This window comes from Eleutherodactylus coqui, chromosome 4 (genome assembly GCF_035609145.1).
Source record: "Eleutherodactylus coqui strain aEleCoq1 chromosome 4, aEleCoq1.hap1, whole genome shotgun sequence".
Taxonomy (NCBI): Eukaryota; Metazoa; Chordata; class Amphibia; order Anura; family Eleutherodactylidae; genus Eleutherodactylus; species Eleutherodactylus coqui.
This window is the reverse complement of record NC_089840.1, coordinates 46779533-46792429: the sequence shown is the minus strand read 5'-3', so window position 1 is coordinate 46792429 and position 12897 is coordinate 46779533. Positions and strand designations below refer to the sequence as shown.

At 45.0% G+C, this 12897-nt stretch overlaps 1 protein-coding gene across 5 annotated transcripts in view; it reads right to left on the bottom strand.

Moving 5' to 3' along the window:
* Window positions 1–12897, bottom strand: part of LOC136625280 (beta-1,4-galactosyltransferase 3-like) — a 58663-nt gene that overhangs the window by 4903 nt on the left and 40863 nt on the right. For all 5 annotated transcript variants that reach the window (XM_066599353.1, XM_066599354.1, XM_066599355.1 and 2 more), the window contains one exon: window positions 10429–10619. In XM_066599353.1, the coding sequence (XP_066455450.1) occupies window positions 10429–10619 (191 nt within the window). The remainder of the gene's footprint in view (window positions 1–10428; window positions 10620–12897) is intronic.

Here is a 12897-nt window from a genome sequence, read left to right as displayed (position 1 = left end):
CTACTATAATACTGCTCCCTACGTACAAGAACATAACTACTATAATACTGTCCCCTACATAGAAGAACATAACTACTATAATGCTGCCCCCTACGTACAAGAACATAACTACTATAATGCTGCCCCCTACGTACAAGAACATAACTACTATAATACTGCCCCCTACGTACAAGAACATAACTACTATAATACTGCCCCCTACGTACAAGAATATAACTACTATAATACTGCCCCCTAAGTACAAGAATATAACTACTATAATGCTGCCTCCCTATGTACAAGAATATAACTACTATAATGCTGCCTCCCTATGTACAAGAATATAACTACTATAATACTGCCCCCTATGTCTAAGCATATAACTACTATAATACTGCCCCCTATGTACAAGAATATAACTACTATAATACAGCTCCCCCTATGTACAAGAATATAACTACTATAATACAGCTCCCCCTATGTACAAGAATATAACTACTATAATATTGCTCCTATGTATAGGAATATAACTACTATAATACTGCTATGTACAAGAATATAACTACTATAATACTGTCCCCTACGTACAAGAATATAACTACTATAATACTGCTCCCTACGTACAGGAATATAACTACTGTAATACTGCCCCTATGTACAAGAATATAACTACTATAATGCTGCCCCCTACGTACAAGAACATAACTACTATAATACTGCTCCCTACGTACAAAAATATAACTACTATAATACTGCTCCCTACGTACAAGAATATAACTACAATAATACTGTCCCCTACGTAGAAGAACATAACTACTATAATACTGCCCCCTACATACAAGAACATAACTACTATAATACTGCCCCCTACGTACAAAAATATAACTACTATAATACTGCTCCCTACGTACAAGAATATAACTACAATAATACTGTCCCCTACGTAGAAGAACATTACTATAATACTGCCCCCTACGTACAAGAACACAACTACTATAATACTGCCCCCTATGTACAAGAATATAACTACTATAATACTGCTCCCTACGTACAAGAATATAACTACTATAATACTGTCCCCTATGTACAAGAATATAACTACTGTAATACTGCCCCCTATGTACAAGAATATAACTACTATAATACTGACCCCTATGTATAAGAATATAACTACTATAATACTGTCCCCTATGTATAAGAATATAACTACTATAATACTGTCTCCTATGTACAAGAATATAACTACTATCATACTACTCCCTATGTACAAGAATATAACTACTATAATACTGACCCCTATGTATAAGAATATAACTACTATAATACTGTCCTTTATGTATAAGAATATAACTACTATAACACTGTCCCCCTATGTACAAGAATATAACTACTATAATACTGCCCCCTATGTACAAGAATATAACTACTATAATACTGCCCCCTATGTACAAGAATATAACTACTATAATACTGCCCCCTATGTACAAGAATATAACTACTATAATACTGCCCCCTATGTACAAGAATATAACTACTATAATACTGCCCCCCATGTACAAGAATATAACTACTATAATACTGCCCCCTATGTACAAGAATATAACTACTATAATACTGCTCCTATGTATAGGAATATAACTACTATAATACTGCCTCCTATGTACAAGAATATAACTACTATAATACTGTCCCCTATGTACAAGTATACAACTACTATAATACTGCCCCCTATGTACAAGAATATCACTACTATAATACTGCCCCCTATGTACAAGAATATAACTACTATAATACTGCCCCTATGTACAAGAATATAACTACTATAATACTGCTCCTATGTACAAGAATATAACTATAATAATACTGCCCCCTATGTACAAGAATATAACTACTATAATACTGCCCCCTATGTATAAGAATATAACTACTATAATACTGCTACTATGTACAAGAATATAACTACTATCATACTGCCCCCTATGTACAAGAATATAACTACTATAATACTGCCCTCTATGTACAAGAATATAACTACTACAATACTGCCCCCTATGTACAAGAATATAACTACTATAATACTGCCCCCTATGTACAAGAATATAACTACTATAATACTGCCCCTATGTATAAGAATATAACTACTATAATACTGCCCTCTATGTACAAGAATATAACTACTATAATACTGCCCCCTATGTACAAGAATATAACTACTATAATACTGCCTCCTATGTACAAGAATATAACTACTATAATACTGCCCCCTATGTACAAGAATATAACTACTATAATACTGCCCCCTATGTACAAGAATATAACTACTATAATACTGCCCCCTATGTACAAGAATATAACTACTATAATACTGGCCCTATGTACAGGAATATAACTGCTATAATACTGCCCCCTATGTACAAGAATATAACTACTATAATACTGCCCTTATGTACAAGAATATAACTACTATAATACTGCCCTTATGTACAAGAATATAACTACTATAATACTGCCCCCTATGTACAAGAATATAACTACTATAATACTGCCCCCCATGTACAAGAATATAACTACTATAATACTGCCCCCTATGTACAAGAATATAACTACTATAATACTGCCCCCTATGTACAAGAATATAACTACTATAATACTGCCTCCTATGTACAAGAATATAACTACTATAATACTGCTACTATGTACAAGAATATAACTACTATCATACTGCCTCCTATGTATAAGAATATAACTACTATAATACTGCTACTATGTACAAGAATATAACTACTATAATACTGCCCCCTATGTATAAGAATATAACTACTATCATACTGCCTCCTATGTAATAGAACCACTACTAAGATTTAACAGCAAAAACTTAGGTTACGAGCCTGCTTCCGCATTCCACTGGAGATAGGTGATGTCACTGCGCATGTGCAGTGCCGCCGCTGTCTCCAGGAATCTCACAACTGAATAACTGCTACTGCATATGTGCGGTTACATCACTGTGCGTACACGGCATGGACCCACGAGCGGGCACGAGAGCTTATACCATATTGTATAAAGGCTTCCCGATTGGTTCTTTAAAGAGCTTAAATGGTTATTTATAGAGCATCCACAGCATCAGTACAGTATTTACACCTCCCTCTCAATGTCTGTCTCACTCACTCACTTTAAGCGGTTATCTCCAACCCTGGGTCCAAGAAAGCGAGTGCGAAGGCCAGTGCTGAGAAGAAGCGGATGATATGCATTGATTTAAAAAAAGAAATTAAAAAAAAAAATCAGCAAGGTATGTGTGTAGTCGACTTGGCGAAGCGGTGGGAGCTTAGTACTTCCACGATCTGCACCGTATCGAAGCAGAAAGTCGATAAAGGCTGTAATGCCAGCCAAGGGCGTTACAGTAAATTCAGAACAATGGACAGCTAACCTCGAAAATATGGAGAAGCTGCTGATGGTCTGGGTGACGGAGAAGCAACTGGCAGGAGACACCGTGACGGAGGCTATAATCTGTGAGAAGACGCGAGCTATTTACACCGATCTGCTGCAGTAGACCCCAGGCACGAGGCATCGGGTGAGCCATTTAAAGCCAATCGGGCTGGTTCGAGAATTTTTAAGAGAGGACCGGCATTCACTCTGTTGTCCGGCATGGTGAGGCAGCCGGCTCGGAAACGAAGGCAGCTGAGAATTACCTCAAAACTTTTGCCGAAATTATAGCAGCTGAAGGATACGTCCCCCAGCAAGTTTTCAACTGTGGTGAGACAGGACACTTCTGAAAGAAGATGCCAAGGAGGACTTGCATAACGGCAGAGGATTAAAGGATGCCAGGCCACAAAACCATGAAAGATAGGCTAAGCCTCGCAGTGTGCGCCAATACAAGCGGCGACTGCAAGTTTAAGTCGCTGCTCGTTTAGCAATTCTCACATAAGATTGTGGAAAAAAAACTGCCGGTGATGTGGAGGGCAAACTCGAGGGCCTGGGTCACCAGGCTGATCCTTGTGGAGTGGGTGAATTTGGTTTTTGGTCCCAACATCAAGAAATATCTCCAGGAAAATAACCTACCCCTGCAAGCCCTTCTTGTCCTCGACAACACACCTGCGCACTCATCTAACCTCGAAGAGTTCAGGTTTATAAAGGTTCTTCTACCCTCCACCCAACACCACCCCTATCTGGCAGACCATGGACCAGCAGGTGATTTCTAATTTCAAGAAGCTCTTCACCAAGCACCTGTTCCTCCGATGCTTTGAGGTGCCGGAGAACACATACCTCACCCTTCGAGAGTTCTGGAAAGACCACTATAGCATTGTGATATGCCTAAGAATTAGAGGACAAAGAGGACCTTGACTTCTGCATGGAAGAAGCAGTGGTCTGAGGTTGTGTCTGAAATGGAGTTTGAAGTGGCAGCGGTGGAGGAACCCGAAGAGGCAGCGGTGGAGGAACCCGAAGAGGCAGCGGTGGAGGAACCCGAAGAGGCAGCGGTGGAGGAGATTATATCCCTCAGCAAATGCATGGGCTTGGACATAGATGAAGGGGACATCAACAGGCTTATTGAGGAGCAATCTGAGGAACTGACAACAGAAGAGCTAAAGGAGCTACAAATGCAGCAGGACACAGAGGTTTTTCAGGAAGCGGGTGATGTGGAGTTGGCAGGGGAGGTAAAGTGAGATAAAGTAAATGTTGGGAATGCGGGAGAAATTTTCAGACTTTATTGAAAAGAAACACCCAGAAAAAGTTGCAACTGGGCGAGCAACAGAGCTGTTTAATGACACTTGCCGAATCCATTTCAGAAACATTCTGAAAGGGAAGGATGAAACCGAGCTCATTGGACAGGTTTTTGTTGAAAACCCCTGGACATGAAAGTGAGGAAAGCGTGGCGAAAAGGGCAAAAATCTGCGAAAAAGATTCAGTTCAGTTATTCAGTGCAACTCGGTCAGCGTCTTCAAGTCTTCAGTAAATAAGATTCCATTATTCAGTCGTTTGATCTCCAAGCTAAATGCTGTACATTGTACTTCATAAAACCAGTTTATTGCAGTACATGCTATTGTATTGGGTTTTTATACAATATTCGTTATTTATAAATACATTTTTTTTCTTCTTTAAAAACACGTACCAAAAAAATTGCCATGTTTTGGGGAGGTCCGGAACGGATTAATGGCGTTTCAATTCATTTCAATGGGGAAAACTGATTTGACATAAGAGTGTTTTGGGCTAAGAACTCCATACAAAAGGCGGGTACGGAATGCAACGCGTTTCAACTCTCCAAAGGCATCTTTATCAAGAACAACAAACCTAATACACAAATACACTTCCATATCTTTCTCCCTACACCTACAGATGTGGTCTCTAATCACGGCCGGCGGAGGTCCCCACCTTCTACTTCCAGAATCACATGACTGCATAAGTGTACTATGCTTGTTATGCTTGATAAAGACGCCTTTGGAGTGTTGAAACGCATTGCATTCTGTACCTGCCTTTTGTGTGATACAATAAAAAGAATTGAAATTGGATATTTTGGTGGTCACCTGGATACAGACATGAAGGAGCGCAGGGGGGGTTGTCTTTTTCTGGATTTATGATTCAATTCTTCTGTTTGCCGCTGGTTTGTTAAATGGGCATAAACTCCCCAGGCTAGCTTTCCTGGGACTTCAGGATCAAGAGTGGTTTCAGAGGTCCATCCTGGATCCATACGCGACCTGGGACATCTGGGTGCTAGTGGAAGGTTCCTTTTGGGATCCTCCGCGCAAGTCCTGTTCTTTCTTACCTCTGCATGTGGGTTTTGCCTCCAGTGGGCACATCTGTTAGTGGGTATTTGACATTACGGAGCGCTGTCCACATTTTCTGCATTTTTCATACCATTCGGAGAATCATTCCAGCATTTAATCCTATGAAAAGGCACATTTTACAGCGCCAGAAATAAAATGTCCACTAGAGGGCACCAAGAGACAGATGTAGTATTGCAAAACATGTAATACTTTGGAAAAGTTAGGCGGCTTTCACATCTGCGTCGGGAGTTTTGTTTTGCGGCTCCGTTTGAGCAGTAGGAAAGGGGAATTCCCTGGCCAAACGGATCCGTCTTATGATGGAACCAAACAGCTTCAAAGCAGACCCTTATTGACTATAATGGGGTCCCTTCAGTTTCCACTCAGCATTTTACTGGATGAGAGAGTGCTGCATGCCATGCTTTTTCTTCCATATCTGCGACGAGCTTCTAGCGCAGAAGTCAAACTTGCCTTAACTGACCCTCATCCGTCAGTCTGATCACATGTAAGAAATAGAAGAATGTAGAATGTGTTTTTCCTGACAATTTTTGAAACTAATCTGGAGTTATACAAATGTCCACAAGAGGGCACTATAAGATGAGAATCTACCAGTGTGGAGAATCTAGCTTTCTCACCCTAATATAGGGGTCCTCATCCCGACACTTTGCTCTAGTGAGATCTTCTAAGGTGTGACGATTTGTTGTAAACTTGCTGAGTGATAAAAAAAGGGTCAGGACAACTCATTTCTATTAGAAAGGTCCAGTGACAGTAAGCTGACCACAGGATGACCACGGGCGATCAGCTGTTATCTGTGGAGGAACCTGTTAGCAAGTGTGCAATTTCCCTACAGCACTCCCACAGGTGAAATGAAGCATTGCACGATGCTCTTTGATACCCATAGATTGTAATTTAAGGATGTGCTTGGTCCTCCAAATTAAGAGACGCTCTCCACCCTTATAGATGATGACCCCCTAGAATTCACCAATCTAGTAATTTGAATATGGGATTCTATTAACCTCTTTCGTAACACCTGCCATAAAGTGCTGACAGCATAAACGTATGGCACAGATATGCTGCAGATGTGGGAGCTGTGTAGTGGGTGTTAGCTATGCATTATAGAGGACACTACGCTGCAATGGCCAATATTGGCGATAACGTAGATCCTGGCCCATCAGATATTACAGTTAATATCAGCTAAACAGTAACACAGAGGGAAGGACTTCCTCCATTGCCCTACAGGAACCCCCACAGCACAATCGCGAGGTGCAGATAGATTAACATGGCAGTCAAAGGCCTAAAGAAAGCCCCCAGGTCTGCAATCTGTGTAAGCCTATTAAGCCCTGCCAAATGTTGCCTGTCTGTGCACCATTGTGCTACTTTACTGAAGCCATCAATCCGTCATATGTTTAAGTCCCCTAGTGGGGCTAAAATAAAAATGTAGAAAAAACAAAACAAAAACAAAAAAGTGTATGTATAATTGGCATCACTGCAACCGTAATGACTTGTGCCATAAAACTAATGTACTATTCATCCCACATAATAGTTGCCATAAATTTTTATTTATTTTTAAACAAAAAAAAGGAATAGCAGTTTTTGATCATCCACCCTTCTAAAGTAGGAATAAACGTAAATCAATGATTCGTATGTCACCATTAAAAACTGCAACTCGTTCTGCAGAAAACAAGCCTTCACAGCTCTGACGGCAGAACGAGTAAAAAGTTGTGGCACTCGAAATACAATGACACAAACAAACGACACACATTTGGTATCGCCGTAATCGTACGGACCCAAAAGAATAAAATCCTCTGGTCATTTATACCGCGCAGTGAACTCCGTAAAAACAAAACTAATAAAGTATTGGAATTGTTGCTGTTTTTTCATCCCCCCCCCCCCCCAAATTAACAACATTATCTGTATGGCAAAATTATGTCACTAAACAAAAAATTCAACTCATTCTGCAAAAAACAAGCTTACACAAGACGGCGTCCACAAATATAATAAAAAGTGATGGCTGTTGAAAGCAGTGATGAAAAAACGGAAAAAACAATGACCTTGTCCCAAAAGCCCAATATAGCCGTGCGCTTGTGGTGTTAATTCATATTTTATGCCCATCGCTCAGAAACTGCTATTGTATTACGTTGGCATACAATGCCAGCAGCGGATGTTGGCAGCATGGTAATAGTTTGAACCTTCCCGCCAATAGCCGTTAAATGTTGCTGCCGTCTGACAGATGGCAGCGAAGGGACCGTCTGACATGAAAGCACGTATAAAGCAAAAATCGTGTAATTTAATTTCTCCTTGCGGAAAAAAACTGCACCTGTTGGCATTCATCGACGCTTGCTGAAACAGTGGATGTTAGCACGGTGAGGCGGTGAGTGGCGCATTTAAATAGTGATGACAGTGACATGAAAGACGAGCCGCGTTCCAGACGGCCACGTACAACTGTCACACAGCGAACGTAGGAGCGCCTCGATCAGCTCAAATTGAGTGATCGTCTCCCAAGCATTGACGCCAATACGCCGCTCCTCACGCTGGTCGTAATCCACCAAAAACACGTGGGTGAGCTGATCGAGACGCTCTTCATTTTGTTACGTTACAGCTGTACATGGCCGTCTGGAACAGGTCCTTCAACAACTACGTGAAACGCGTCACCTACCGCCTCGCCGGGTTAAATTCCATCGCTTGGCCTCCGTGAACATTCAGCAAGCGTTGAATATCGATGGGTGCAGTTTTTTTCCTCGTAGAGAAATTTTGCTACACATCATTGCTTTATACGCCCTTTCGTGTCAGACGCCATTTTTCAGACGGTCCCTCTGCAGCCATCTGTCACACAGCAACAACATTTTATGGATATGGGTGGGAGAGTTCACATTCTATGGCTATAGAGCCAACATCCGCTTCAGACATGGTGTGCCAAACTAGTAAGATACGAGGCATTAGTTTCGGAGCGGCTCTGGTGCTTACTCTGTCCTAACAGTACATACTATGGATTTGGAAAGCTTTTTTACATTGTGTTACATTGTGGCCTTGTGTAAATAAAAAAAAAAAATTCAAGCGTTTCCCCTTCATTCTGTACTCAATACCCCATAATGATAAAGTGAGAACAGAATGTTAGTTTTTCTAGTAATGAAAAACTTACAAAGTTTTCTAACACTTTGCTTTGACATGAGTATTCACGCCCTTCGGTACGACACCTGAGGTTTATCTCTGGTGGCCTCCCATTTCTCGTGATCATCTCTGAGATGTTTCTTCACCTTGATTGGAGTCACCTGCAGTAAATTCAGTTGACTGGGCATAATGTTAAAAGACACCCCCCTGCCTATATAAGGTCTTACAGCTCACAATGCATATCAGAGCCCAAACCAAAAACATTTCTGCTGCACTGAAAGTTCCCAAGAGCCCAGCGGCCTCCATAAATCTAATAAAGGGGTTGTCCCGCGCCAAAACGGGTTTTTTTTTTTTTCAATAGCCCCCCCGTTCGGCGCGAGACAAACCCGATGCATGTTATTAAAAATAAAAAAAACGGTTCAGTACTTACCTGAATCCCCGCGCTCCGGCGACTTCTTACTTACCTTAGTAAGATGGCCGCCGGGATCTTCACCCACGATGCACCGCGGGTCTTCTCCCATGGTGCACCGTGGGCTCTGTGCGCTCCATTGCCGATTCCAGCCTCCTGATTGGCTGGAATCGGCACACGTGACGGGGCGGAGCTACAAGGAGCAGCTCTCCGGCACGAGCGGCCCCATTCGGAAGGGAGAAGACCGGACTGCGCAAGCGCGTCTAATCGGGCGATTAGACGCTGAAATTAGACGGCACCATGGAGACGGGGACGCTAGCAACGGAACAGGTAAGTGAATAACTTCTGTATGGCTCATAATTAATGCACGATGTACATTACAAAGTGCATTAATATGGCCATACAGAAGTGTATACCCCCACTTGCTTTCGCGGGACAACCCCTTTAAATTGAAGACATTGGGAACAACCGGGATTCTTCCTAGAGCTGCCGACCCACCAACCCAAGTAATCAGAAGAAGGGCCTTGATAAAAGAGTTGACCAAGAACCCAATGGTCAGTCTGGCTGAGCTCCAAAGATCCTGTGTGCAGATAGGAGAAACTTCCCGAAGGTCAACCATCACTACAGCTTCCACTAATCTGGGCTTCAAGGTAGAGCGGCCAGAAAGAAGCCCCCTCAGTAAGAGACACATGAATGCTGCCTGGAGTTTACCAAGAAGAGCCTAAAGGACTCTGACACTGAGAAACAGGATTCTCTGGTCTGATGGAACTTTTTGGCCTCTAAGACTTGTCTGGAGGAAACCAGGTTCTGCTCATCACCTGCCGATACCATCCCTAGAGTGAAGCCTAGTGGTGGCATCCATTATGGGGAATGGAGTGCAGAATGAGGGGTAAACACTTTAAATTATTTTTTAATTTGCACAAGGCCGCAACATAAGAAAATGTAAAAAAAAAAAAAGTTAAAGGGTCTGAAGACTTTGCAAACGCCCTGTTTACTGAATGCATAATGAACACAAGGCAAGTTTATCATTTAGAGCGACTGTCCAACATGCATATCTTGGTGATGCATCACAGGGCACAAGAGATGCAGCCAATCACAAGTTCAGCTCTGCTACATCTGTATTCTAGCTGCATAGGTCAGAGGCGAGTGGTTTTTGACCTGCGCCATGCCATGGGTTACCTGTACTGGAACTTGTCCATGGCGCTGGAGAGATGCTTGGGGTACGAGTCGTCACATATGTACAGGTTGTGGTCGTTCTCCGGAACGAGGTCTACGTCGTGCAATATTAAGCAGTCCCAGTCGTCGTAGTGCAGCGCCTCTCTCACGCCGATGTTCAGGAGCTTAGCCCGGTTAAATGTTGCGTTTCCTGCCTGTAAAGATAAATGTTGCGGTTAGCCGGGAAATGGGAGAGAATCTGTCTTGTGGTGTAATGGAAGCGGTGACTATTTCACGGACCATTACGAGGGGAAGGAAAGGAGAGCGAAACATTGTTATCTTTACTGGGATTTATCACTGAGCGCAGGGAATAAAGGAAAGCTTTATTATCCACTAAACGGCCAGTAAAAGTTATGGGAGGAATTTGGTGCGTATAAACAAACTACAGCTCCCCCTCCCCCACCCGAAATATGATGGACTTTTACCGTCCATAAAAGCCAAAGCAGATGATAAATACCTCTGACGCTGTATATCCGTTATCTGCACAGCCTTCTCCCTCTCACATGTACACTACATATTATAAGCGGGGTTTTGTATGCGAGGCTTATAACGCCCATTCATGCACAATGCGTCTAAATGTACAAAGAGGCGCACAAAGCTTCATAGGTTACGCAAATATCAGGGTCATCTGTGCGCCTAAAGAGATCTCGGCTGCAGTAGATTTGTTTCTGTTGCGAATAATACATAAATCTGTCAGACTGAAGTGACCACGCCCCCTTCCAACTAGCCACGCCCCTTGTGCAAGAGTGCCGCGAGACGACGCACATTGCAAAAAGTTGTAAATTTATTTATGCAAGCTGGGCTTGTTTGTACGCCAGTTTTCATTTGTTAAAGGGGTTGTTCCAAGATTACAAGCTATGCCCCATGCACAGGATAGGCGATAACCTGTTGATTGGTGGGATCTCAATGGTAAGACCCCCACCAATCTCTAGACAGGGGGTCCAGTGTCCCCACTTTGCCTGTCACTGTTGGAGTTACTTCTCCCTCCGCAGTGACCTCATAATGAATGCTGGCCGAGCCCGCGCCGTCGGCGTACCATTCATTTCAGTGCGGCTGACAGAAATATCGGAGCGCTCGCGGCTCGGCTATCGCCACAATAACTTTTACAACGTTCGGAATGCAGTAGAAAATGTCACATGAACTTCGTCCGTACGATTACAGCAGTACCAAACATAGCGCTTTTAATATTTTTCTACTTTTAAAAAAGTAAAGATTTTTTTTTTTTAACTAAAAAATTGCTTTCCGTCACCATATTTTGAAACCTGTAACTTTTTAATATTTTTGGTGACTGGGCTCTGTGAAAACCTCATTGTTCGCCGGGTGAGCTGTAGTTGTTATTTCTACCATTTGCAAAAATATAATGTCTTTTTGATCACGTTTTATTCAATATTTTTTTTAGGAGCCGGAATTACACAAAAAACCCCCCGCAATTCTGTCATTTTGCATTTTTATGGCCCTCACCATGCGGGATAAATGCTGCGATATTTTAATTAGTTCTGACTTTTGTGGACACAGTCCCGCCCCCCCCCAGTGGCCGCTGCCGGCAGCGAGCTCCGCCCCCCCCCAGTGGCCGCTGCCGGCAGCGAGCTCCGCCCCCCCCCAGTGGCCGCTGCCGGCAGCGAGCTCCGCCCCCCCCCCAGTGGCCGCTGCCGGCAGCGAGCTCCGCCCCCCCCCCAGTGGCCGCTGCCGGCAGCGAGCTCCGCTCCCCTCCCCCCCGTGGCCGCTGCCGGCAGCGAGCTCCGCTCCCCTCCCCCCCGTGGCCGCTGCCGGCAGCGAGCTCCGCTCCCCTCCCCCCCGTGGCCGCTGCCGGCAGCGAGCTCCGCTCCCCTCCCCCCCGTGGCCGCTGCCGGCAGCGAGCTCCGCTCCCCTCCCCCCCGTGGCCGCTGCCGGCAGCAAGCTCCGCTCCCCTCCCCCCCGTGGCCGCTGCCGGCAGCAAGCTCCGCTCCCCTCCCCCCCGTGGCCGCTGCCGGCAGCAAGCTCCGCTCCCCTCCCCCCCGTGGCCGCTGCCGGCAGCAAGCTCCGCTCCCCTCCCCCCCGTGGCCGCTGCCGGCAGCAAGCTCCGCTCCCCTCCCCCCCGTGGCCGCTGCCGGCAGCAAGCTCCGCTCCCCTCCCCCCCGTGGCCGCTGCCGGCAGCAAGCTCCGCTCCCCTCCCCCCCGTGGCCGCTGCCGGCAGCAAGCTCCGCTCCCCTCCCCCCCGTGGCCGCTGCCGGCAGCAAGCTCCGCTCCCCTCCCCCCCGTGGCCGCTGCCGGCAGCAAGCTCCGCTCCCCTCCCCCCCGTGGCCGCTGCCGGCAGCAAGCTCCGCTCCCCTCCCCCCCGTGGCCGCTGCCGGCAGCAAGCTCCGCTCCCCTCCCCCCCGTGGCCGCTGCCGGCAGCAAGCTCCGCTCCCCTCCCCCCCGTGGCCGCTGCCGGCAGCAAGCTCCGCTCCCCTCCCC